The 27,346-nt window shown below is 54.5% G+C and overlaps 1 protein-coding gene across 5 annotated transcripts in view; it reads left to right on the forward strand.

Annotated features, from left to right (window-relative positions):
- The first annotated feature begins 241 nt into the window (after positions 1 to 241).
- The window catches only part of LOXHD1 (lipoxygenase homology PLAT domains 1), a 186,738-nt gene continuing 159,633 nt past the window's right edge, over positions 242 to 27,346 (forward strand). The window contains exons 1-5 of one of the 5 annotated variants that reach the window (XM_051851250.2): positions 242 to 639; positions 976 to 3,927; positions 9,833 to 9,947; positions 17,714 to 17,794; positions 20,300 to 20,484. In XM_051851250.2, the coding sequence (XP_051707210.2) occupies positions 3,798 to 3,927; positions 9,833 to 9,947; positions 17,714 to 17,794; positions 20,300 to 20,484 (511 nt within the window). In that variant the 5' untranslated portion in view covers positions 242 to 639; positions 976 to 3,797. The other 4 variants (XM_070050246.1, XM_051851254.2, XM_051851252.2 and 1 more) reach the window with 4 other exon arrangements.

A 27,346-nucleotide genomic window follows, 5' to 3' on the forward strand; every position in this document is an offset into this window, starting at 1 on the left:
CCTGGGCAGGGCAGGGCCTCATGCTAAGCCTGGATGGGTGTGTGTGTGTGTGTGTGTGTCTGACTGCTGCTGAGGCCTCCTCCCACCTCTCCTCAAATCCAGACCCTGGCCCTGCCCGGGGCTGGCAGGTGGCCTGCAAAGCACACCCTGGGGACTGTTCCCCAGGCAGCCCCCTGCAGGCTCCCCACTCTACGGACCTGCGGTGGGTGTCCAGTCAGTGGTGAGGCTGCACCCTGGGCTGGGCCCACGTGGGCAGTCACGTGAGGCTGGAAAGGTGGCAGGCCAGAGACAGGAGGAGCCTGTTGTCCACCCCTGCCCCCAGGCTCGCCTCTGGCAACCGCTGTATGCTTTACCTTTTACCATTCTATAGTTTTATCTTTTCAAGAATGTTCCAGAAGCATCGTCACAGAGTATGTGGGTTTTCTTTCTGTGTTCTTTCCCTTAGCACGATTCTTCGGGGAGACTCACGCAGGTGGGGGTGTGCGTACCCCTCCTTCCTTTGTCCCAGGAAGTATTCCACTGGGCACGTGCGCCTCCATTTGCTTGTCCACTGGTGGTGGATGGACATCTCGGGTGTGTCCAGCTCGGCTGTGAACTCTCGCCTGCAGATCTTGGGCGACCATCCACTCTCCTTTCTCGGTAAGTTCCTGGGTGGAGTTTCTAGGTGTGTGTGTGTGGGGGAGGGGTATTTGCTTAGCTTCATGAGAGTCTGCTGCTTCCAAGTGGCCATACCACTTCACACTCCCAGCAGCAGCACGAGGCCTCCAGACCCTCTGTGTCCCTATTAACATTTGCTATGGTTCTGGAGTCTGCTTTTGTACTAAATCCTAACGCTATGGGCTTCTCTAAAAACATGTTTAGTTTTTGAAAAAAAAATTGCAGTAAATACTTTGATTTATTCATTTATTAATTTACTTAAGTGAGCCCTTTATGGTTTTCTCTGAACAGATCTTCATGCAAAATGATTTTTCCTAGGTAACGTCTTAGTAATGTTTAAGGCCCCTTCCAGCGGAACGCATTACCAGGGGTCAAACCACATGGCACCAGCAGAGGGCGCACGTCACTCACCGTTAAACTTCAGTCCTCGTGCAAACTCGAAGCTGACGCCAGGGGCGTCGGTCCGCAGAATCGGGCAGAGGTGAGTTTGGTCTTTCCTGGGTGACTTTGTTCCGCAGAGCAGGGCGGGAACCAAGCTGTCCAGGAAGGTGCGAGCTGTCTGCTGCGCAGATGCTCCCCACCGTGTCTGGTGATCAGCCTTCTCCCACCGGAATCGCCCTGCCGTGGCTCCTCTGGCTCAAAGCGCAGAGGGCAGGAGAGGCCTGGGAAGCTGCGGTTCCCTACTCAAATGCGAGGCAGTCAGCATCCGCGCGGCTGCAGGTTCCAATCACCTTGGACTTTAGAGAACTCCCAGGCTGCACGCCCGAATCTCTGGCGGGAAAGACCAGACACCTGCATTTAAAACTCCCCAGGGGATTCCAGCGTGCAGCTGGGGTCCGCTTTCCCATTGGTCCAGGTGAGTGAGTGCGCCCGGATGGGCTAGGCAGGTGCCCACGGTCACCAAATGTTAGTACAAATAAAATCCCCTGGGGGCAGGAGGGGTTGTTGACCACGTAGATTGCGACGGTTCCTGCTGGGAGAGTCTGATCCAGGGCCAGGAGACACTGACTTCGACCAAGAAGAGCCCCGAAACAGTAGGCGAGGTAAGGGCAGGGCTCCCAGGGTGCACTCGGTGAGCTGAGTTACGGGCAGGGAGACCTGGCCAGGGCAGCGAGTTGGGAGGAGCCGGGGGAAAGGCTTATGCTCCCGGCCAGCTCCCCTCCCTTCCGAGTTCTGCCTCAGGCTGGGGGCCCTGCTGATCTGGGTGTTGCTACAGAGCCTGGAGCTGGCTGGGTGGCCTGTTAGGGTCTTCTCAGCACAGCTGGTCGGCTTGGACCTGCCACCCAGAGCCACAGCCAGTCCCACAGCGTGAGGGCTGCTGGCGGGGCCCCTGCTGCACGCTGGCAGGTGGTGCTACCCGGTCCTCACTTGAGCATTCCCAGGTGGCACACGGGGTCTCAATCTCCTCTGGGGACTGGGAGGGAAGCTGCCTTTCACAGCCTCCACCCCTGTAGCCACACAGGGGAGTCTGGGGTTTGCGCCACGAGGCCACTCCCAGAGACCCTCGAGACGTCGGCTGCTGCGGGCTGAAGGTGCTCCACTGGCATCCATTCTGGAACATTCACCCGCGCGTCTCTCCTGCCCACCCTGTCTTCCTTCCAGATCTTGTTTTCACAGCTGCACCTTAGGTCTGCTTGCAGTTTGTTCATGCGTGTGTGCATACGTTCACGGAGCAAGTACTGACCGAAGCCCACCCCGTATTGCAGGTGTTGGGGACGTCGCAGTGAACGGGGGACAGGGCCCCTGCTCTCACAGAGCTCACCGGTGGGGTGAGACTGTGCTCCCAGGCAGCCATTCAGCTGTCCCCACAAGGCCTCTGATGGGCTGCTGGGGGCTGGGCCTGTATCGGGCAGGGGGCACAGGGGCTGGCCCTCGCCTGAGGGCTAGCTGCGGGTGGGTTTCTGGAACAGCTGGAGATGATGCCAGACCTGGCGTAGACCTGTGGCTGGCTCCCGGATGGCTGCTTTCTCCCGGCACCTCCTGGGGCAGGAGGGCCAAGGCGGCTCAGCTGGGCCCTCTTTTCTAAGAGGCTCCACCCCTCTTGACCTGACCACCGGCCAAAGGCCCACGTCCCTAAACCACGGCCTCAGGGAAGGTTTCAGGTCTGCATTTAGGGTCGCACCTGTGTCCCAGGGGCCTCTGCTTCCTGAGCACTTTAGGCATTAGTGGATCCTTATCCTCCATTTCTGGATGGCAGAACAGAGGCGTGGTCTCAGGCAATCAGCCAGGAGGGAGTAGGGTCTGCTGGCTCTGCTTGAGAGCCCTGGGCTATAAGGACAGAGGAGGGGACTTGTGTCAGGATTCACATGGCAATCTTACAGCTGGGGCTGTAGAAATCTTAATGGAATTGTAACAAGACAGGGGAGGAGGAGGGGGCTCTCAGATGCTTGCGGGAGGGCGGGGAGGAGCCTTAGGTGGCTCTCAGCTCTCACAGTCTCCCGGTGGGGGAAAGTCTGGAGGGGGTTGATCTAAGGGCTTTCACTATTTCACCTGAAAGTGCAGAGAGCAACGTGGGTAAACTGAGGCTTCTCATTGCGACAGCTGGGGAACCCTCTCTGTCTGGAGGGCCCAGGGCTTCAGCCTGCCATGCTCAGCCAATGCTCTGGGGGCCATCCTAGCACTAGGGAGAAGTGAGAACCCTGCCTGCTGGTAAGGCGATCAGAGCTCATGAATAATGGAGAGAAACGGAGGCCTGGAGTCCTGGGTGCTGGGCTGCCCCCAGGGCCCTCAGGGGCTGTGGGACAGGAGACAGGGGTGCTCCTGGGTAGGGGGCCCCACCTACCCCCTGGGGGGGGTGCCTGGAGGGGTCCCAGGTGGGCAGTGGATGCTGACAGCTCCACATCACCCGGAGTCCAGGTCAGGAGATGGGAGCAGTGGGGCAGGCTGGGGAGGAGGCAGGACAGCCTGCTCCCAGTGCCCATGAATAAGTGATGGAGCCCGAGGAGGGGCAGAGGGGAGGGAGGGGCCGGGGCCAGGGAGCCGGGAGGGGAGGCAGTGAGGGGAAGAGAGCAGCAGTGCTCCAGGACGGGACCCCAGGGAGGCCAGTGGCTGTGACGCAGCGCGAAGTGCCGCCCAGGGAGTGAGGTGCGGGGAGCAGGGCACGGGGCGCTCGCGAGGGGCGGGCCCGGGCCGCAGGCACCATGATGCCCCAGAAGAAGAAGAGGAGAAAGAAGGACATCGACTTTCTGGCACTGTACGAGGAGGAGCTGCTGAACTACGCCTCGGAGGACGACGAGGAGGAGCTGGAGCACGACTACTACAAGGCCAGGGGTGCGACCGGGCCCGGGCAGGCGGGGGCTGCCAGGGCCGGGCCCTCCCTGGGGGCCTCACCCCCTTCCCACTGATGACCACCCCCCCACCCCGCCCCGGGAGTGAGCAGGGCGGGCGTGTGCTCGGGTCCCCATGGCACGGAGAGGCCAGGCACCCAGCCCTTCGGCACAGAGTCTGGGCAGGATGGAAGGTGCTGGAAGTGCAGGCCTCCACCTTCTCCACCCCCTGAACATCCCGGGAGCCTCCTACTCCATTGTGTGTCCAGCACAGGCGGCAGCTGCAGCCCACCCCGGCCAGTGAGCAGGGAACTGGGGCTTTTTGGGAAGATAGGAGAGCACTTGGCTGTCGCTCCCCCTCTTCGTGGAGGAACGACACAGGACCCTGCGCTGTTCTTTCGTCTGCTCGGCCCTCCCCGGGTTTGCTGCTGGTTCTTCCCGGGTTGGCTACTGTCCCTTCCACCTCCGTGGAAGGGCGGTTCCCCCTGCCACATTCCCCACTTCCGCAGGGGAGTGGCACACCGCCGGCCGGCTCTCTGGGGGGCTGCACGGGTGTTCCTTCAGATGTTCCCCTTAGATGTTCCTGGTGCATGCCGTCTCTCTCCTCCTTTATAGTCCTCCTCCGCCAATCCCAACTCGGCTGCCCACACGCCGAGTACGCTGCTCTCCAATCAGGAGCAAGTCCTACAGTTAATTGGTTGAACTGGAGGCAGCTGTGCGGAAGCTGTTTACTTCTCTCCCAGCGCCATATTGTGGGAGAGCAGATGCATAGAATAAGTCTTAATTCCAGTAACTTAGTCTAGTCCGAGCTGCTCCCCACAGAGGAGAGCAGATGCATAGAATAAGTCTTAATTCCAGTAACTTAGTCTAGTCCGAGCTGCTCCCCACAGATCCCCCTTTCTTTTTATTTTTTTGGCGTTGATACGCGCCTGTCTTCGGTGTCCCGCAGCACACACTCTGCTCTACTTGCTAGAGTTGCCACAGGCTCTTACAAGTCCTATCCATCAGGCAAACCGAATCCGGGTCCTCTCTTCGCCATGTTGTGAGGAGGTTTTTAGGCGCTGATGCGTGCCTGTGTTCGGTGCCCTGCAGCGCATGCTCTGCTCTGCCCGCAGGGGCTTACAAAACCTATCAGGCAAACCGAATCCAAGCCTTCTCATTGCCTTATTGTGGGGGAGACTTATTAGTGTTGGTTCGTGCCTATCTTCGGTGACCTGCAGCTCATACTCTGGTCGAGCTGCTTGCTGGCGCTTACCGCCTTAATTCAGGCAGACCGAATCCAAGCTTAATATTGTTGTATTGTGGGGAAGCCTTACTGATGTTAATTCGTGCCTGTCTTCGGTGACCTGCGGCGCATAAGCTGCTAGCTGCCCGCAGGTGCTCATCGCCTCACTTGATTAGGCAGACCGAATCCAAGCTCTCACATTGCAGTGTTGTAGGGAGGCCTTTTTATTTCTCTATTTCTCTATCTCCGGGTATTCCTATTTCTCCCATTTTACTTCTATCTTCCAGCATTCCTATTTCTCTCACTTTACTTCTAAACTTCTGTTTCTCTTATCCCTGCGGCTTTCCGGCACCTCGCCCCGCCGGCGGGTTCCCGGCTCTGCGCCGCTTCAGCCCGCGCGCCTCTCTCATCTGCGCAGCTTCCCGGCTTTGCGCGGCTCGGCTTCGCGCGCTCCGCGGTCTCCACGCTTAACCCTTTCGCGTCTGAACCACGGCCTACGCCAGCCCCGTTCCCTATCTATTCACGCCCCGTGCTCTCTCTGCACGCGGCGGCCTCCGCGAGTAACACAGCGTAGCTTACGTGTCCGCCACTAGCATTCAATCTAAGTTCCCCGGGCTAGCCTGGCGAATTCAACCCAGCGTACGTCTCCGCCCCACGGTTTGGCTTCCCGTCCTTTGCTCCCCGGGCTAATCAGACGGATCCCAACCTGGCTCACGTTTCAGCTTCTGGTTTCAACTTTTCGCCCCCTATTCCCGGGCTAACTTGAGAATCCCAAAGTGGCTTTCGTGTCCGCCTTGGCCTGCCCCCCGCGGCTTCAATTTCCCTAACATTTTTCTCTACCCGGTATGTTTCCCCAAGCTTTCCTCCAACGATATTCCTCCCTCATTTCTCCTGGCCTCTCCCCACAGTCCGCGTCCGAGTCTGTTTGTTCTAGCTTTCACTTTCACTTTCGACCTTAGAGATTTCTCCCAGCTTCCCCCCGTAGTCCGTATCCGAATCTATGCCTAGGCTTTCAATAGCTTCTTCCGGCACCCTTTTCGTCCGGCTTTTCCCTAGGCTGTTTGCTAGTTTCTCTCTCCGATATTTTCCCTAGTTCTTCCCGTTTCTTCCCTCCTAAGTTTCATATCCGTCCTAAGTTTCCTATCCGAGTCACGGCACCATTATGTCGCTCCCCCTCTTCGTGGAGGAGCAACACTTGGCCATCTGGGCCCTGGGACTTTGCCCCAGTCTCTTCCTCTGGGATTTGAATGGCTCTGCCTTCTCGCCTGGACCAGGCAGGGAACCAATTTTGGCCCGAGGAGGTTTTTGGTTTCCTGAAAGTGTTGTGAATATTTCCTCTGTGAATACCTACAGGTCTCGAACTTTGGTTTTGTTTTATTTGTTTGTTTGTTTGAAAGGCAGAGTGAGGGAGGGAGGAGGAGGAGAGAGAGATATCTTCCACCTGCTAGTTCACTCCCTCAAATACCTGCAACGGTCAGGGCTGGGCCAGGCTGAAGCTGGGAACCCAAACTCCATCCGGGTCTCCCACACGGGTTGCAGGGGCCCGAGTTCTTGGGTTGTCTTGTGTTGTTTTCCAAGGTGCATTAGCAGGGACTCGAACAGGCACCCTAGGGGATGCCAGGGTCATAAGCAGTGGCTTAACCAGCTGTGCCACAAAGCCAGCCCTGAATTTACAGTTCACTCCCTATCACCGTGCTGCCTGCCAGGCCCCCGAAGGCATTTACATTCTCTGCGCTTTCTCCAAAGTGGCTGCTTACAGGAGTGCATCCCGTCACTCACTCACTCATTCAGCAAATGCTCTCTGAATGCCCGCACTGTGCCTGTCTGTCACCCTCTTTCTTCCTTTTCTCATCCCAGCACTGCCCGCACAGCTCTGCTCCTCCCTTTGTGAGTTCCTGCATCAAGTTCAGTGCTTAGTCCAAGGTTGCATGCAGCTTGGTGGTGGTGGTGGTGGGGGGTGGCCTCATGGCCTCAGCCAAACTAAACTCCATGGGGGCCAGGCTGTGCTGTACTTGGCCTTAGTCCCTGCCACCCAGCCCCCAGCACAGACCTGGGCTCAGCTGTGGCCCCAGGAGGGCTGTGACTCAGGGAAGGGCCCTCGCACCAGGTACAGTGTCCTGGGCGTCTCCTGGGGTGGCATTGGGGGCTGTGATGGAGAAAGGGGGATGGCACAAGGGAGGTGGGAGGTGGGGCTGCCTTCTCCCCCACACCTGCTCTGGCCTGTCATGTGGGGGGAGGGGCAGGCACTCTCACTTCCGGAGTGATTCTCCAGGTGAGAACCTGCCAGAACCTCTCACAGCTGGCGCCCCGCCCACTTATGTTCTGGGGGACCATAAGGGTCCCCCTCCTTTGTGCCTCCATGAAGGCCTTTTAGTTTCTTTTTTGCATCTGCTTCTCAGCGGCCCTAGGAACACTCAGGGTCACACGATGAGTCCCAATTCCCAGGTTAAGGGCTGAGGCTCCCACATAAAATGGCTTCATAAGGTCCCAACCAGGAGTCAGGAAATGAACTAGAAAAACCCTTCCCAAGCTAAGACCCCACCCCTCCCATTTCATCTCCTAGTGCTGCCCAATATTACAATGCGCTGTGCCTCAGGCCCTACATAGCATTTTATTCACATTAACCACCTCCATCCTCGCAGGAACCCGGAGAGGCAGGTCAGGTTGTAATTATCCTCTTGTTACAGGTGAGGAACCCAAGGCACAGAGAGGCTAAGGGACTTGCCCAAGGTCACACAGCTAGTGAGTAGCAGGGTGGGGGTGTGACTCTAGCACAGTAACAATAGCCGGAGAAGAGCAAGCCCATGTGGGCACCCCTCTGACACAGAGGCACTGCACAGCGTGGGTGACCCAGTGATGACCACAGCAGTCACCTGTCCATTCTGGAGCAGCCGGTCTCCCACTCCCTTGAGCCCTGAGGGTAGCGTTTCATGGAGCCTTGTGGGGGAGTGTGATGGGGGAGAAGTGGGGACAAGGAGAAAGTCGCACCTCTGGCTGTGCTGCCCCGTTCGCCAGTGGCCAGGGGGAAGACAGCGGCTCCTCCAGGAGTCTTGTCTCCTGCCTGGGGCCCGTGAAGGAAAGACGGCACCTGATGCTGCAGCCTGAGAACAGGAGGGACCTCAGACCCAGCCTGCGCGGGCTGCCAGCCCCAGGCACATCCCCTCTCACCTCCCAGCAGGGCCCACCCCGCAGCTCTTGGGATGCAATTTCCCAAGGCCGCCTCCTTGGGGATCTTGTGAGAGGTGGTGAGTGCTGTGGCGATGGTGGGCATTGTGTTGATGGTGATGATGACGAGGTGGGCACCACTCGTGGAATGTGTAACTCTTTATGCAGCTGTGGAAGATCATCTGCAAGATCCCCCGGGGTGGAAAGGCAAGGTCAATGCGTGTGCAGACCGAGGACCTTGTGTCTGACTCACTCCTTGCTGCGGTCCTTGGTGGCAGAAATTACCTTTCTTTAGAGATGAAGACACAGAGGCTTAGTTGAAACCACATAGGCTGTGGTGACAGAGTTGGGATCCTGTGCACATCCTGTGTCCACTTTCCAGTTTTACTGAGGTGTAATTGATTGACAATAAAACACACCTATTTTCAAAGTCCTGTTTGACGCATGTTAGCGCCACGTCATCACAGGTGGATCAGTATGGGTGCTGGGACATCTGTGTTACATGCGAGCATCCATGTCATCCCCAAAGGGTCCCTGTGTCCCCTCCCTGGCGGTTTCCCTACTCCCAACCCCAGGCAGCCTCTCTACCACCTTCTATTAAGATAGATTAAGTCTGCCTTTTCTAGAGTTTCACAAACATGGTGTGTGGAGTATGCAGTGGTTTGTGTCCGGCTGGGAGGTCCATCTGTAATGAAGGTGTCAGCAGCTCATAGCTTTTTATTGCCGAGTACTCACACAAACTAATAGCACGCTGCCTTTTGTACATCCATTCACCTGCTGATGGACAGTTGGACTATTTCCAGCTTGGGTCTATTTGGAATACAGCCACTATAAACACTGTGCTTCTAGGTCTTTGTGAGGACACATTTCCACCTCTCCTGGGTCCAACACCTAAAAGTGGACTTTTCAGGCCTTCTGTTACGTGTACTTTTGTCTTTTTAAGAAGTTGTTGCCATTATGGAAAATCATGTGGTCGCTCTGTCTTCTCATTGATTTGTGTGAATCCTTTGTATTGTAGGGTCCTTTGTGAGATACATACATCCTGAGTCTCATCTCCTACTCAGTGGCCTTTTCATTATCTTGATGGTCTTAATTTTAATGAAGCCCAATTTATCAGGAGCTTGATGGCTAGCACCTATGTAGGAAGTGGCCGTGTACCTGGGAATCAACAATCGAGGTCATTCCTAATCCCTCTCCTGCACGCCAGACCCCTTCTCTCCACACCAAGCATTCCCAGGCCTCTCTATTGTCTCTCATGCAAGATCTGTGCTGACACCGTGCAGGGCCTGAGCTGGGCTTGTGCCCCTGTTCTCCGCTCCCTAATCTGTGAAAGGAAGGCCTGGTGTTATGGATGAGGTTGTTTTGAACTCAGAGGAGCCGGGCTGGGTCTGCCTCCTGACTCAAGGGCTTGCGGGGTGCAGCAGGGCTTCCGGGAGGAGGGAGCTTTGGGTTCTCAAAGCCCGTGTCAGATTCCGGCTTTTCTTCTGAGCCTGCAGTGTTTTCTCCTTCCCCTCTCCAGTGTACGAGGTGGTCACAGCCACGGGGGACGTCCGAGGGGCGGGGACAGATGCCAACGTCTTCATCACGATCTTTGGAGAGCACGGGCTCTCTCCCAAGCTCCATCTCACCAGCAAGTGAGTACCCACTGGGCCCTGGGTGGGCCTGGGCCTTTGGTCTGGATTGGTCCAGCTCTGGGAAGGAAGTGTGTCTGACCCAGGCCTGTTGAATGACGTGGGGCTCTGCTACCCACAGACCCCTGAGGACCCAGGGGTTTCCCAGGGACCTCCCGCCAGCCTCTCTGAGCGCCTCTGTTGATTTTGTAAACAACAGTCCTGTGTTTGGATCTCAAAACTTCCAAGAATTCAAATGATCTGTCCCTGGATGTGGGAGCGCGCACACACTCAGGACCAAGGAACCCAAGTCTGGGCGCAGCTTTACCATTCAGTTCTCCATCACTCTGGCCAAATCTCCTCGCATTAAGGCCATGGTTTCCCCATAAACCATCATGGGGAATGTTGGGGAGGTCCCGCGTGGGGAGGAGCCAGGGGCTTAGGACGCCCACTCTGAGGACCCCCCCAGGGGCCGGCACCGTGTCAAACCTGCCGGCCAGCTGTGTGCAGGGCTGCGCGTGCAGCTGTGGGTGTTGACCTGTCCGCCTCGTGTCTTCCACTCTGCGGTAACCACTGAGAGCAGCAACTGCTCTCTTCTCTTGGTTGTTCTCCCCCATGCCACACACATTTGGAGATCCATAGAGACACACACAGCAAAACCTGAGAACGCTTTGGCAGAATCAGTATTAAGGGTGTTAGGGGCGGTGGCAGTGGTCTGGGCCCTGGTTTCTGATTTGTGTTGATGGGGACTGGAAACCAGCTGGCTCTGGGCTCACTGTGGCCCCCATCTCTCCTTCCTCTAGCTCAGCTCCATTCTGTGTCTTAGCCACTGACGTTCTGAGTAAGATCCTGTTTGGGTCAAGAGTTCCAGAGCCCAGAGACATCTGAAGCCAGCGATGGGCTCTAGCCCCTTCGTGGGGAAGCTGAGACCTAGAGAGGGGACTTGAGCAGTGGAGAGTCGGAGAGCCTTCAGACAGTGAACTTGGTCCTTGACCCGCGTCCTTGGGGCACTGTCCTCCGTCACGTGGTCCCCCGGCCCTGGGGTGGGGGCTATGGGAGACTCCCCTTAAGACCTCCTGGGGCTCCCACTTGGGACTGCTGCGGTTTACCTGCTGACACCTCCAGGGATGGAGGCAGAAGCTCCAGAGGTGGGGGGTCCCCAGGCCAGGGAACCCCTGGACCCTGTGCCCCAGAGGCTGGCCAGGCCCGTGGAAGGTGCTTGGCCTGCATATGGCGTGAGCTCATTGCAGCTGTCGCGAGGCAGGTGTAACGTCCGATTTTGTCCGTTTCTGCAGAACAGGGTACCTGCCTCCTTGTACTGCTTGCCATGCGAGTGACTCGCTTGTGGAAGTCTTTCCCGCCAGTGATGTGGGCACGGTAAAGGGGATACATGAAACTCCCAGCCTTCTTGCCATGCATCCACTCCAGAGTGAACTACAGGAGGAAAAGCTGCTAACCCTAGGGTGTTGGCCAGCTGGGCTCTGGACTCCCCGGCCTGTCCTTTTAAAGTTTATTTATTTGAAAGGCAGCGTTACAGTGAGATACATACATACATACATACAGATCTTTCACCTGTCACTCCCCAAACACCCACAACAGCCAGGGCTGGGCCACGCTGAAGCCAGGAGCCAGGAACTTGCATCTGGGTCTCCCAAATGGGTAATAGGTACCCAAGTACTTGAGCCATCACCTGCTGCCTCCCAGGGCACACATTAGCAGGAAGCTGGATCAGAGCAGAGGAGCAAGAGCTGGAACCAGGGGCTCTGAAGTGGGAAACGGGTGCCCCAAGTGGCAGCTTAGCCTGCTGTGTCTCAGTGCCCGCCCCCAGCCTGTCCTTTTAAGACAGTAAGTCCCATTTCTCTCTGAGTGCTCTCTGGCCTCCTGCCTTCCCGGCAGCCTGGACCTTCAGAAGCCTTCCCTCTCACCTTTCTCACTGGTCACAGGGGCCACCTTGTACAATGTGGTGTCACCCAGGTGTGTCACTGAGTCCTTATCCATGAGTGTGAGGTCCAGCCTTCCCTCTCAGTGGGCAATGAAGGACCATGACCTAGTATAGGGGTCTAAGGCCCGAGGGGCCAGCAGGGCCTGGAGACGGTCGGCAGCCCAGCCCATGTCGCCGGGCCAGCCCACAGGATAGGGCCAGCACCCCATTACTCCGGGGTGGCTGGCAGGTATCTGCCTATATGTGTGTTATATTGAAGCTGTGGCAGCAGGGCAAGAGGGTTGGACAGAACCCCAGTGTGGCCAGTCCAGAGGGCTCCCCACTGAGGCGGGGCCCAGCTTGGAGTCTCTGCAATGACCCTGGAGGGGTGGATCCAGCTGCGGGCTGTAGGCCATGGGGAGGTCTGTTTGCACCTCCAGGATCCACCCCTGCCCTCTGTGAAGAGGCGGAGCTTGGTCCATGCTGGGGGTATCAGGTGACCAGAGAGAGCCTTTTTTTATACGGAGGGCAGGGACCCCCAGGGGTGAGAATATAACAGAGGGGCATGAGCCAGGTCCTAAGAGTGCAGAGGGTGGAGCAACCATGGCACCAGGCTGGGAATGCAGGCCGGGCTGAGGGGCAGGGAAGGGGATGTGGGGAAGGCCGTGCAGGTCTTTCTGGAAAGCTGATCCCAGGAGGCTTGGCTGACCATGGCACCCAAGACCATCTGACCGTGAGGAAGGAGGAGGCTAGAGTCTGGCTGCAGAAAGACCGGGGAAAAATCGACAGAGAGAATTGTGTAGACACGGTCCCTGTTAGTTCAAGATGGAAGGCCTAGGTCTGGGGGAGCCTTGTTCTCAGGGGAACCCCAGGTTGCTCATGCATCCGAGGTACAGGTGCCAGCTGAGGTTGCCTTGCTCTGTGACACAGAAGTGCAGTCAGCTCGGGCCACTGCCCACTTCTCCCTCTTCCTGGGCTCACATCGCCTCAAGTCTCACTGTCTGCTATAGTGCCTTCCTCTCCACACTGTGGCACCGCACAGCCAAACCCACTGTAACTGGAAATCCTCTTCCTAGCACATGCACACACACACATGCACACACACACATGTACACACACATGCACACACACGTACACACAGTGTTTTCTGGTGTAACCAACTTGACATCAGGGAGAGTCCACATCACAGCAACAAAAACAACTTAAAACCGAATTCTGGACCCCTGAGCCTTAAAATCCTGCGTCGTCTTCCTTAGACTTTCCCTGGTCCTGCCTCCTTGGCCTCCGGCCGCCCGCTCACCCCCCGCTCACCCCCTGCTCCCTCCAGCGTCTCCCACGTTCTCTCCCTCGCCCCTCGCTTGTGCCTTTTCTCCTTGCTCCAGGACCCTGCCTTCCACTCCCAGATGGCTTCTCAGGATCGTTTCCCCAACACAAAAGGATTCTTGCTCCGAAAGCCCACGTCGTTGGTGTTACAACGTCTACATCCTTTGGTGTACACTCTCTGCCCAGGCAGCAAAGCACAGGACAGGTCAGGGGACCTCCCCCAGGCCATGCCCTCCAGAAGCCAAGGTAGCGGTGCACCGCAGGTGCTCCCCTCCTCCCTTCTTGCTCTCCAGGACCATTCCTGACATGGGGGGGGGGCGCTGCACATTCAGCCATGGCAAAAGGATGGGGTCTCATGTATCTTGTGGAATGCTGTTCTACTGTTGAAAATCCACCGTCTGAGAGTGTCAGACTGCCCGGCATTTTAGCCTGATGGCTCTGCCTGTCGGCTGCTAAAATGCCCCACACAGCCTATAAAGGCTGTCCCAGGCGGGGAGCTCTACATTGCAGTAGGCTTTGTCTGAGGACCCAGCAGGAGTTGGTGAGGCCCCCGCTTCCATAGGAAACATGCAGAAATCTGAATTTCTTTGATTGTTTAAAACTTGTATTTATGGATGATTTATTCAAAGGGAGGGGAGGAGAGAGGGAGGGAAGATGGGGTGAGGGGGTGGGATCTTCCATCCACCCACTGGTTTACTCCCCAAATGCCTGCCTGCAACAAAGCCAGGAGCCCAGAACTCCATGTTGGTCTCCCTTGTGGGTGGCAGGGACCCAAGCCACCACTGCTCCCTCCCAGGGTCTGCAACAGCAGGAGGCTGGAATCAGAAGCAGAGCTAAGACTGGCCCCCAGGCACTCGAGTAAGGGGTGCAGGCATCTCGAGCCACATCTTAACCACTGCAGAAGGCACTGGACCCAGAAGGCCGAGTTTCTGATACATCCTTGGACCAGGGATGCTCTGCCCTTTGCCAGTCCCGTTTTCTGAAACCCAGAGGCATTGGGTGGGACTCACCAGAAGTGGGGGGTGCAGAATCTGACCCCTGAAGTCCTTGGCCTTGGGGACTTCTTGGGGATTATTGCAGCCCCACACCCCGTGAGTGAGGCAGCCCCTGCCCCTCTGAAGAGAGAGACTGCTGGAAGGCCTTCCCTGCCTTCCAAGAAGCATTCGGTCTCCATCCGTGGACACAGCGGAAGCTTCCCACCTCCATGTCCTGTGACCCCCGGAAGTGACTCCGTGTCCTGTGACCCCCGGAAGTACTCTCACTGTGGCTCTACGTCAGGTTCCGTTCATGCCCGGTTGCTCTTCTCTGGCCTCCTCCCTTGCATCTCACCCATTTTCTTATTCTGAGTGACTACATAGCACCGTGCCCGATTATTTAGCAAACACACTGAAATGTGTGTCCGCGTTGAGCCTGGCTACCTCCGGACGCAGCACCTGTTCTCCAGCTTTTGGTCTTGGATGGGGGCTCCCCCCACCCAACTGCAGCCACAGAGCCACTGCGGGACTCCACACAGGGTCTGCCACTGGCCTTCACAGCACCCCTTGGCCTTGGCTTAGAGTGGGATGCTTCTTCCCCTTCTCTCCCCTACATGTCAGCGTTGGCTCTTCCCCCTACAACCCTTCCAAAGAGTCTGTCCCAGGCAGGCCCTGTTGAGTCGGAAACATGGGATTGCAGTTTTTAAAAAGAAACTTACAGAAATAATATGTATTCCTTTTGGAAAATCATTTAGATAAGAACAAATAATCATTTTTCCTAAGTCTTACTGTGCAGACTTGGCATCTTTTTTTTTTTTTTTTAATTTATTTGACAGGCAGAGTTAGACAATGAGGGAGAGAGACAGAAAGAAAGGTCTTCCTTCCATTGGTTCACTCCCAAACAGCAGCCATGCTGGAGCCACGCCGATCTGAAGCCAGGAGCCCGGTGCCTCCTCCTGGTCTCCCATGCGGGTGCAGGTGCCCAAACACCTGGGCCATCCTCCACTGCCTTCCCAGGCCACAGCAGAGAGCTGGACTGGAAGAGAAGCAACCGGGACTAGAACCCGGTGCTCACATGGGATGCTGGCGCCGCAGGCAGAGGATTAACCAAGTGAGCCACGGCGCTGGCCCCAACTTGGTATCTTTGTATAAAGCCTCCCACTCATTGTTTTCAAGTGAAGATGATGTCTTGTTTTAACTTGCTTTTCTTTCAAAGATTTTATTTGTTTGAAAGGCAGTTTCAGAGAGAGAGAGAGAGAGAGAGAGAGAGAGAGAGAGAGAGAGAATCTTCCATCCATTAGTTCACTCCCCAGATGGTCACGATGGCTGGGCTCAAGCCAGGCTGAAGCCAGGAACCTGGGACTATATCCAGGTCTTCCACGTGGGTGCAGGGCCCCAAGGACTTGGGCCATCTGCTGCTGCTTTCCCAGTGCATTCGCAGGGAGCTGGATCAGAAGTGGAGCAGCTGGAACTTGAACCAGCGCTCATCTGAGATGCTGGCGTTCCGGGTGGTGGCTTAACCTGGCTGGCTGCTTGCTTTTTCTTTAAAGCCTGTGTAGTAACCTGCTTCTGTTTCATTAACTGTCCTATTATAATAGGATTTTTAGTGGCTGCAAAATAGTCTATCAGGTTCTGCTGGTGACTGTTCCTCTGGGTTCTCATCAAATGGGGAAACACTCATCTATTTATTTTAGAAGTCACTTGTCATGTATTGAAACAGAACATGCCTCACGTTCATTTCCCATTCACAGCGATGTGCAGCACTGATGTGCACATGCTTTCCCAGTTACTTCACAGCTGCCACGACTCAGAAGTGACAGCTTGGCGCGTTGTTAGTCTCCCCTGGAAATGGCATTCCCGCAGCAGCAAGACCCCGGGGCCCTGCTCTGCTTTCCTTCCCCCTTTGTGTGCTGGTTCTGGTGTCAGCGTCTCTAGGAAGGGGACGCACTGCTGCTTCGTGGAGAAGTCTTCCACCAGGACTGGCCTAGCAGTGGAGCTGACACGTTGGGTGCTGGGCATGGCCTCACTCGCCCTCTTCCTCTGAGGTTGGCACCACCGGAGCCTCAGGTACATGCAGCAAGCCCAGAGCTGTCCTTTTCGTTCCAGAAAAACGCAGAAGATTCTGCCACGGTCTCCCCTTTGTCCTCTGTGCCCACAAAGTACCATTTTCTTTTTTAAAGATTTACTGACTTCCCATGTGGCTGCAATGGCCAGGGCTAGGCCAGACCAAAGCCAGGAACTTCATCTGGGTCTCCCACATGGATGGCAGGGGCCCAACTACTTGGGTCAACTTCTATGTCTTCCCAGGCCCCTTAGCAGCGACCTGGGTCAGAAGTGGAGCAGCTGGGACTCGAACTGGCACTCAGATGGGATGACGGAATCCCAGGCTGTGGCTTGAGCCACTGTACCACAATGCCTGCTCCCAGACTCAACTTTGGGGCCCCCCTTCCCCATCAAAGTTCCTTAGTGTCCACTTTCTCCTGGTTGCGTGAGCTCTGTGTTCTGTTGGGAGGTCTAGGCCCTGCATCTCCTGACGCCCCACCTGGGCAGACTCTTGAAGTGGGTGCATCTGCAGAACCCCGGCTCGAGCCTTCTGTTACTGACTTTGGACCTCATCTTGGTGGGGAAGGACCTGCACCTCCCAATGGCAATAAATAAACAAATGTCTTCTGTGAGCCTCTTTTCCCCCAGGCTGTGTGCTGGGCCCAAGGGTCCTGGCCAAGAGCACTGTGGGGAGGTGTAAGGTGCTAAGGGCTTGGCTCTGGGGAGGGAGGAGCTGCAAGCAGGTCTGGCTTGAATGCCCACACAGAGGATGGAGCTGATGTTAGCGTGAGATTCAGGCTTCCACTCTGCAGAGTTCTGTGGTGAGGCTGGGTCTAAGCAGGTTGAGTCGGTGAGTCTCGACTTGCCTGGTCACCACACTGCTGAACATCTCGGGGGCACTTGCTTCTGTTCACACCATCTGCAGGATGCCAATGTGCCTTCCCTCACCACCCCTGCTTCCCTGGTTGCTGCTTTGGGGCTGAGTGATCCTTTCCTTGTTGGAATGGCAGGACCCTGGACAGCCACCCAAGGACTGCATCCACTTGGGGCTGCCAGGCCACTCTTGCTGGCAAGGTTGGGCATGTGAGGGGGAGAGGCAAGGACGCCTGCATGCCCAGGAGCACCCTAACATTCATCGCATCCTGCTTCTTCCTCCATTTCCCAGCCCAGAGCAACTGGGAGGCAGGCAGTCAAGATTTGGAGAGTCAGGTCCTGGTCCCAGCTCTGTTACCAGCTAACAGTTTACCCATCTGTCAGTGGGGCTGGTGTTCTTCATAATGTTTGCCTTAGTGACGCACAGCAAGGATCAGTTGAGAACCTGGGATGTCAGCAAGGAGTGGCACGCACTGTCCTTGCTTCTTCCCCTCCAAACCAAGTCTGAAAGGGATCTCAGCACAGGAGTGGTTAGGTGTAACTCTTCCCGAGAGTGGGATGATGGAGGAAGAAGAGGATGGCAACCCCTGGCTCTCCTCTCCCTGAGCCCCCGAGCCAAGCGCTGATCTGCCCTAACTGTGCACGTGTCCCTGCAGGAGCGAGTCTGCCTTCGAGAAGGCCAACGTTGATGTGTTCCGGGTGAGAACCAACAACGTGGGCCTCATCTATAAAATCAGGTGAGCAGCGGGCCCCTGAGCAGGGTGCGGGTGGAGACGAGGGCTCGTGTAGGAGGAATTGACTTCACCGCCGACTCTTCCTGGCTGTTCACTGCTCTCCTGGTGACTTTTGTGGGCCCAAAGGCCCAAATCTTTCCCGCCCATTCTGAGTCACGGTGCCTTCAACTTCCCCATTAGAGGCTCACTTCTTGGGTTAAGACAATTCAAGACTTTCACAAACTTGATCCCAGGTTCTCATTCACAATGAGAGACACTGTAGCACAGTGGTTAGGAGCAGAGGGTCCAAGTCCAGATTGCCTGGCACCGAGTGTCTGCTCTGCTGTTTGGTGGCTGTGGGGCTCTAATGCTGGTGGTTCCTCTGTAATAGCCCTGGGAATCGCTGCTTGGGACGGTCACTTGCAGGCAGTAAGCTCTCAGCGAGTGTGTGTTGCAGGATGCCTTGGGGCAGAGAGCTCCCCATCTTGTTCTCTGGGGGAGTTACCACCATGCACGTGTGAAGAGGGACAATTGCTGGCTGGCTTTCAGAATAAGAGTTTTCAATCACCCCTCCCCTTTCTCCTTCTCATCTCTGCTACTCATCCCCATTCAGGTTCACGGCCATTTGTCAGAAAGTTAAGGTCATCTGTGCTCTGATTGCATCCAGACTGGGGCCTGGATGGGGGTAAGATGTGGCCTCAGCTCCATTCTGATTTTTCTTCCTCCTTCTAGAAAGTGTAGGGCCACGAGCTCTCTTTTTCTGGAGAAGAAAGGGACACACAGGGGCCCTGGGCGCTGGATGTGCAGAAGGGAGGGGGTTCTGAGCAGAGAAAGGGCTCTTGTAGGGGAGAATTGGGAAGGGGTTGGCAGCTGCTAGCCGAGGTCCTCCTGTGGGCTGGGCTGTAGGCAGGGCAGGGGCTTGCATGTCTGCAAAGGAAGGGCCAGTGCATCAGGTGTGTCACCCAGCCAGGAGGCTGTGCACTGTTCTGAGCTGTGGCCATCCATCAGGACGTGTGAGGGTACAGTCCCGCTGGGCTGGGCAGGGATGATGTAGTCCATGTGGGTGAGGTCTTCTAGGGCCAAGTTCAAGGGTAGAAACTGGACCACAGAGAAGGGGTGAGGGGAGTTGCAGGATAAGGGAGAAGATTTGGGACAGATTTTGAGAAGTCGAGATTCATTGTCACCCAGCAAAGCAGCTTCTGGCCCCGTGTGGCCACTGCACACCTGAAACGTAGCTAATCCAAACTGAGAGGTGCTGGATGCATAAAACACACACCGCAGGCCGGCGCCGCAGCTCACTAGGCTAATCCTCCACCTTGCGGCGCCGGCACACCGGGTTCTAGTCCCGGTCGGGGCGCCGGATTCTGTCCCGGTTGCTCCTCTTCCAGGCCAGCTCTCTGCTGTGGCCAGGGAGTGCAGTGGAGGATGGCCCAAGCGCTTGGGCCCTGCACCCCATGGGAGACCAGGAGAAACACCTGGCTCCTGGCTTCGGATCAGTGCGGTGCGCCGGCCGCGGCGGCCATTGGAGGGTGAACCAACGGCAAAAAGGAAGACCTTTCTCTCTGTCTCTCTCTCTCACTGTCCACTCTGCCTGTCAAAAAAAATAATAAATAAATAAAAAAAACACACACTGCATAGTCTAGGAAAATGGATGTAAAATGTCATGAATATTCCCGTAGTTATGTGTTGACATGGCAAGTGGAACTAAAGACAGCTTGTTATTAAAATTAATTCCACCAGTTTCATTGTGTCTTTCTCAGTGTGGCTATTAGAAAAATCTAGACTACATCTGAAGTTCACATGGGCATCTCCCATTCTGTTTCTATGGGGCAGCCTTGCTCTGGCTGGCTACAGGGGGTCCCTGGGGTAGCGGGAGGGACTAAGGAGAGCATCTGCCTGTTGTGGGGTCTGCGAATCTCAAAGAGACACACACACTCAACCGGCTTAAAGAGACACACACACTCAACCGGCTTAAAGAGACACACACACTCAACCGGCTCACAGCAATGGGAGGGGAGACTGGAGTTCCATGGGACAAGCCAGGCCCTGCAGGCTGGATGGACTGGTAGGCTTCTGCTTTCTGTTTATCCCTTGGCTTTACTAACAGCCAGCTGAGCTGTCCTCCTTGACCTTGACTCAGGTGGGCTTCAGGAAGTGGGGTGTGTGTGTGTGTGTGTGTCCTAGCAGGATGAGGGGGCAGTGCCTCCAGAGCTAAGGTTCCAAGCCCTGATCAAACAGGACTTGGGAAGACATATCCTGGTGACCCCTTTGCAAGCGCTGGGGATCCTCGTCTTCTGTGACAAACAGTATTTCCTTGCAGGCAGTGTAACAGTGTGATAGTCCTTCATATGCACTCCTGCCTTGCACGGGATCCCCATTTCAAAGACGAGGAAGCTGAGGTTTCAGAGCTGCAGTAAAAACAGGAACATCAACAACACAACGCTGGAGTCTGTCTGGAGCAGACCTGCGGGTATTCCAGGGTCCCCTCGGTCCCGCCAGTGATGGTGTGGGTGTCACTTTCTGCCCCAGGATCGAGCATGACAACACGGGCTTGAACGCCAGCTGGTACCTGAACCACGTGATTGTGACCGACATGAAGCGGCCTCACCTCCGCTACTACTTCAACTGCAACAACTGGCTGAGCAAGGTGGAAGGCGACCGCCAGTGGTGCCGTGACCTGCTGGCCAGCTTCAACCCCATGGACATGCCCAGAGGTGAGTGCCGAGGCTGGCCTGCCCTGGTGGGGCTCACCCAGGTGTCTGTCCTGCTCCGGGCAGTGCCCCTCCCATCAGTACCCCTCCAGGATCTTCCTGTTGACTGGGACTCAGGTGAAGCCCCGTCTTTTCCCTGTGGCCTTTCCGTAAGCAAGCTTATGTGCTCTGTGGGTCAAGGACGTGGGAAATACAAGTGCACTTGGAGGTGTGATGGGGGACAGGTGCAGCCCTGAGCCTCTCCTGTGTTCTCAGTGACTCCTGTGGACGGGTGTTAGCCAGAGCCCCTCTGACGTCAAGGCTGCCTCCCCACCTTCCTGTTCCCTCCACCTTTCTTGTAACATCCGAGTTAGGGTCAGGGCATGGGGGATGGGAATCAAACCAGGAAACCTCCAAAGTTCCATCATCCTGTCCTCTGGTTCCTGGCTTTCTAAGAATGAAATGACCTATTTCTAGGGCCATCTCTGGCCCAAGGCATTGAATTCAGTTCAGTGGGAAGAGCGGGAGGCCAGGGAATGAGGTATATGATAACACACACTGTATGCCATGTCTTGTTTTGTCACGCCATTTGTTTGCTAAAATTCTGACGTCACCTCACCCCAGCACTGGACACATTTGCCCTTCCAGAAAGGGAGAGATTTCATGTGGGTACTGTCATCATACCTGATTCTCATAGGGTCATGGGCCATCCGGGGGGCAGGGGAAGAGACTTTGGGGCTGGGAGAAGAGAATCAGTTTCCACAGCCACTCCACAGAACCATGGGAGGCTTACACACATGGACTCCGCCTTCCAGCAGGCACCTGTGTCGGATATTCAAGAGTGAAACAGAATATAATTCCATCACATGGAAAAAGAGCATGGGTGACATTTGTGGGCATTCACTTCTAGTCTCCTGTGCACACGCAGCTGGAAGGAATGGGCCGTTACAGCATCCCATTTTGTAGCACGTTTGTGTTAGTGCTCACTGCTCCTGCTTGTGATGGCTGTGTAATGTGTTCTCCAGTATGGAGACACATCACTTACTAAATCCTATATTAGACGTTCATCTGTGTCCCGCCCTCGAATGTTTTCTGTTATAAACGTTACACCTGAGTCTTTGCACAGATTCATGATTGTTTCCGTAAGATACGTTCTAAGCGGGATTTCTAAGTCAAGTGGAATGCACACGGTTAAGGCTTTTGATGGGCATTTCCAAATGACCCGAGGGTGTAGCTGTGCACAGTCCCATCGACTGTTCAAGATGGGATTTAGATTTAGTGACATCACCTGGTAGTACTAGTTAGCTTTCCAGTTGGGTAGGAAAGGGGGTTTCCAGTGTTCTCTCTTTGGTTCCTGATGAAGTTGAATTCTTTTCACGTGTTTATTGGCAATTTGGGATGTGCGGGTGTGTTTGTATGAGAAAGAGAGAGGGAGGGAGGGAGGGAGAGAGAGAAGGAGGATGAATTGATTGTATCCTTTTCCTGGCTTTTCAACTGGGGTGGATTTTGCAGAGTCTCCAATACAGCCTAAGCACCTGCTCCAGCCTGTTTATCAAGATCTATCCTTCACCGTCTTCCTCTTCTGCTCTTTAGGTCTCCCCTTTCTTGGCCTTTTTGCACTTTTCAGATCCTCATGTAACCCTGTTCTGTGGTCCAGGGCTCCACTGTCAGGAGAGGAGCTTCGGAGAAGTCACCATTGAGAAAGGAAGAGTGCAGCTCAGTGATTTTTCCAACTTTCCCTGAGAATCATCCGGAGTCCTGTGTTCTGAGTCAGGCTGCCTAGGCGCCCAGCCCGAGAAGAGTTTTAGGTTTAGATATTTCCAGGTTGGGGACTGGTGTTGTGGCATAGTGGGTAAAGCCACCGCCTGTAACACTAGCATCCCATATGGGTGCCGGTTTGTGTCCAGCTCCTGGTTTCAGCCTCTCCCATTGCTGGTCATTGTGGCCATCTGGGGAGTGAGGCAGTGCTTGCCCCCGGCCTCCTCTCCTCCCCCCTCTCCCTCCTTCCTCCCTCTCTGTAATTCTGATTTTCAAATAAAAAATTAAAAAAAATTCTAAGCTGGGTTCCAGAGAAAGGAATGAAAAAGTCACGTCCAAATATTCAAGTGACTATATTGGTAAAGAAAAAGTTAAGTTTCTTTGCTTTTCACCTGGAATGACAACAACTTGATATTTTGGCTGCCGCTGAGATCATTGATGATAACAGCGGGGCAGATGTGAGTGTCCTCATTCATACAAGTTGATAGGTGGAATGCTTCCGAACTTGGAGCATGGGCAGCAACACAGGGAGGGAAGACTAAGGAAAACCAACCTCCAGCACCCCCACAGGAGAGGCGATTGCTAGGAGGCCAGTCCCTGGGTGCCGGCTGATGACCAGCTGGAAGTTTCTTTCATTCCTGCTCTTCAGGGAAGGTGGCTGTTCTGGGCTGACTGAAACTTTGAAGTGATCAGCAAGTAGTTGTGAGGGTGAAGGGGCCAAGGCATTGGCCAGGTTTCTTTCTTCTTCTTTTTTCTGGATGCTTGGGTGCTGGGGTGCTTGGTTCTCAGCCCCCACCGAGGGGCTGGGTGTTCCTCATGTATTTCTTTCTTTTTTTTTTTAAAGATTTATTTATTTATTTGAAAATCAGAGTTACACAGAGAGAGAAGGAGAGGCAGAGAGAGAGAGAGAGAGAGAGGTCTTCAATCTGCTGGTTCACTCCCCAATTGGCCGCAATGACTGGAGCTGTGCCAATCCGAAGCCAGAGCCAGGAGCTTCTTCCGGGTCTCTCATGTGGGTGCAGGGGCCCAAGGACTTGGGCCATCTTCTACTGCTTTCTCAGGCCATAGCAGAGAGCTGAATCGGAAGTGGGACTAGAACCGTGCCCATATGGGATACTGGTACTGCAGGCGGTGGCTTTACCTGTTATGCTACAGCGCCAGCCCCTGGCCAGGTTTCTAGATGGTTGCTCTAAAGAGGGTCTTGCGCATCACATTCTAAGACACATCATTAAGGGAGCTTGCCTTGATCTGGGGCTCTAGGGCAGCTGACATGGAGCCTGAATCCACATGGAGGCTACTGCTCCCTCCTGGCACCCCTCAAATGTACTTCCTGGAGAAGCACCCAGCATGTTCCCCATACCTTTGAGGAAAGGGCCTATTGTGGCTGCCCTCTTCCACAAGGGAGCCCACTGGGGAGAACACGGACATTAGGAAAAGCTGAGAGAGAATATTCCAAAGGAACACGGCTGAGCAGCCTCACGGTTCTGTGGATGGAAGGTCCTAGAACCAAGTTCAATTTCTTAGTCGTTCTCAATGGGCTGGTAAAACTGCTACACCTGACACTTAAGGAACCCAGGCAGCGGCCGGTGCCGCGGCTCACTAGGCTAATCCTCTGCCTAGCGGCGCTGGCACACCAGGTTCTAGTCCCTGTCAGGGCGCCGGATTCTGTCCCGGTTGCCCCTCTTCCAGGCCAGCCCTCTGCTGTGGCCAGGGAGTGCAGTGGAGGATGGCCCAGGTGCTTGGGCCCTGCACCCCATGGGGGACCAGGAGAAGCACCTGGCTCCTGGCTCCTGCCATCTGATCAGCGTGGTGTGCCGGCCGCAGCGCGCCGGCCGTGGCGGCCATTGGAGGGTGAACCAACGGCAAAGGAAGACCTTTCTCTCTGTCTCTCTCTCTCACTGTCCACTCTGCCTGTCAAAAAAAAAAAAAAAAAAAAAAAGGAACCAGGCAGCAGGACCGACCAGGACAACTTTGCCTTTTGACTTTCTTTCTGTCTGATCTCCAGGCCTTGGGGACCCATAGACAGGGCCTGGGGAGGCAGATTGTTGTGTCCCTTCAATCCATCTGGGGACCCCAAACCTCAGTCGCTCACATTCCACATTCACAATGGCTGCCTCATTCAAGTCACACTTGGATTATTAGTTAATTTTTCTTCTTTGACTCATATTTTATAACTTACTTTATAAGTTTGATTTATATTTTTAAAAAATTGAAAAAAAGATTTATTTATTTGAAAGGCAGAGATAGATATCTTTCCTCCACTGGATCATTCCCTCAATGACTGCAGTAGCCAGGGCTGGGCCAGGCCAAAGTCAGGAACCAGAAACTCCATCTGGGTCTCCCACGAGGGTGCCAGGGACCCAAGTACTCAGGGCATCTTCCATCGCCTTCGCAGTTGTATCAGCAGGGAGCTGGATCAGAAGTGGAGCAGCCAGGACTTGAACTGGTCCCTATATGGGATGCCAGCATTATAAGCAACAGCTTAGCCCAGTGCACCATAATGCCGGCCCCATAAGTTTGCTTTAAAAAGGAAATGGCTATCCCTATCACAAAGAAGAACTATTGTCATTTGCTATAAATGTCAGGCATACGAGTGTGTATTAAATGCATGCCATTAGCAACCATGTGAACCGCCAGCATCTATGTGCATTAGTGCTGTGCAACCTGCCCCGGTAAACTCCACCAGCCCTGCTCTGAGAGGAGGAAGTGCAGAGGCTGGAAGTGGGGCGAGGGCTGGCAGTGGTGTTTGGGCTCTCCTCTTCATCAGTTCTTGTTTCACTTTGTCCTTAGGATACCTCTGTGCAGGGAGTGGTGTGAGGGAGGACAGGCAGGTCAGTTATACAGAGAAGTAAACTGAGGCCAGGGAGATGGTGACCCTCGCAAAGTCGAATGGCCAGTCGCTGATGGAGTTGACACTGGAATGTGGGTTTTCTTATTTTTGCTTTCTGCTTGCCTCTTGGGCAGGGCAAGACCAAGGGCAATTAGCGGGCTGACTGAGATCGGAGTCTGAAAGTCGTAGCCTCCTATCATCCCACCATTCCCTTCCACATCACCCCACCGGTTGCCTCTCCAGCCTTGGTTTGAATTCAGCCTTTCTTGAGTGTTAGAAGGTTCCCAGCTGCCCAGTGCAGCCCATTTCACTGCCGACGGCAGCAAGGGCTGTTGAAGGAGCTTCCGGAGGCTTCTGTTGGTCTGTTCCCGTCCTCTCCTGACATGACAGTGTCTGCATGCCAGCCTTTTAGGTGTTGGGGAGACAGGCTCTGTCCCCAGGTTCCTTGGCCTCTCCTCTGTGTCCCTTTCCCAAGAAGATAACTCCTGGGCCAGAACTCTGTTCCAGTTGGGGTCTCATCAGAACAGTGAGGGGCCTCCCTGACTCCATCTTCTTGCTGCATCTGGTTTTTTAAAAAAAAACATAGTAAAACACATGCAACACAAAATTTACCATCTTAACCATTTTTACATGTGTGTTCCAGTGGCATTGCATACATCCACAGCGTTGTATAACTATCACCACCATCCACCTCCAGAACGGGTCCATCTGCATTCAGCACGGACTTCCCATCGTCCCCTCTGCCCAGCCCCAGCAGCCACTGTTCTACTTTCTATGGATTTGACCACTCCAGGAACCTTGTACAAGTGGAATCTTACAGAATTTGTTCTTTGTGACTAGCTTACTTCACTTAAAGTAATGTCTCTGAGGTTCAACCGTGATGTAGCATGTGTCAGGATTTCTTTTTAAGGCTAAATAATATTTCATTGTGTGAATGTGCCACATTTTGTTTATCCATTCATCTTTGGATGGACATTTGGGTTATTTCCAGATCTCTACTGTTGTGAACGTGCTGCTGTAAACATCGGTGCACAAGTATCTGCAAGTCTTTTCTTTTACTTCTTTTGGGTATTCTCACTTTCTCGGGTAGCATTGCTAGTGCACCTGTTAACTCTGTGTTTAAGGAACCACCGTGCTGTTTTCTGTAGTGGTTGCCCCATTTTACATCCCTACCAGCAATGCACTAGAGTTCTACATCCTAGTCAACTCTTGTATTTTTGTCTTGGTTTTTGGTAACAGCCATCCTAATGGGTATGAAGTAGCATTACTATGTAACTTTGATGTGCATGTGTGTTGGTTGCTTGTGTATCTTCTTTGGAGAAATGCCCATTTGAATAATTTGCTCAATTTTCAATTGAATTTTGGTTGCTGAGTTATAGTAATCTTTTATATATTTTGGATATAAACCCCTTATCAGGTATATGATTTATAAATAGTTTTCTCCCATTCTATGGGTTTTTTAAATTTTCCCTTGATGCATAAAAGTTTTTAATTTTTATGAAGTTCAATTTATCCTTATTTTTGTTTTTTAACCTATGTTTTTGCTGTAATAACCAAGAAATCATTGCCAAACCCAGTGTCATGAAGCTTTCTTCCCATGTTTTAAGAGTTTTACGGTTTAAACTCTTATATTTAAGTATTTGATTCATTTTTTAAAAGATTTATTTACTAAGGCCGGCGCCGCGGCTCACTAGGCTAATCCTCCACCTTGCAGCGCCGGCACACCGGGTTCTAGTCCCGGTCAGGGCGCTGGATTCTGTCCTCGCTGCCCCTTTTCCAGGCCAGCTCTCTGCTGTGGCCAGGGAGTGCAGTGGAGGATGGCCCAAGTGCTTGGGCCCTGCACCCCATGGGAGACCAGGATAAGCACCTGGCTCCTGCCATCAGATCAGCGTGGTGCGCTGGCTGCAGCGCGCCGGCCATGGCGGCCATTGGAGGGTGAACCAACGGCAAAGGAAGGCCTTTCTCTTTGTCTCTCTCTTTCACTGTCCACTCTGCCTGTCAAAAAAAAAAAAAAAGGATTTATTTACTGATTTGAAAGGCAGAACTACACAGAGAGAGAAGGAGACAGAGAGACAGAGAGGTCTTCCATCCACTGGTTTGCTCCCCAAATGGCCACAATGGCAGGAGCTGGGCTGATCCAAAGCCAGGAGCTTCAGGGTCTCCCATGTGGGTGCAGGGACCCAAGGACTTGAGCCATCTTTTGCTTTCCCAGGCCATAGCAGAGAGCTGGATTGGAAGTAGAGCAGCCGGAACATGAACTGGCGCCCATATGGGATGCTGGCATTGCAGGCAGGCTTT

Source organism: Oryctolagus cuniculus, chromosome 10 (assembly GCF_964237555.1).
Source record: "Oryctolagus cuniculus chromosome 10, mOryCun1.1, whole genome shotgun sequence".
In the NCBI taxonomy this organism is placed as follows: Eukaryota; Metazoa; Chordata; class Mammalia; order Lagomorpha; family Leporidae; genus Oryctolagus; species Oryctolagus cuniculus.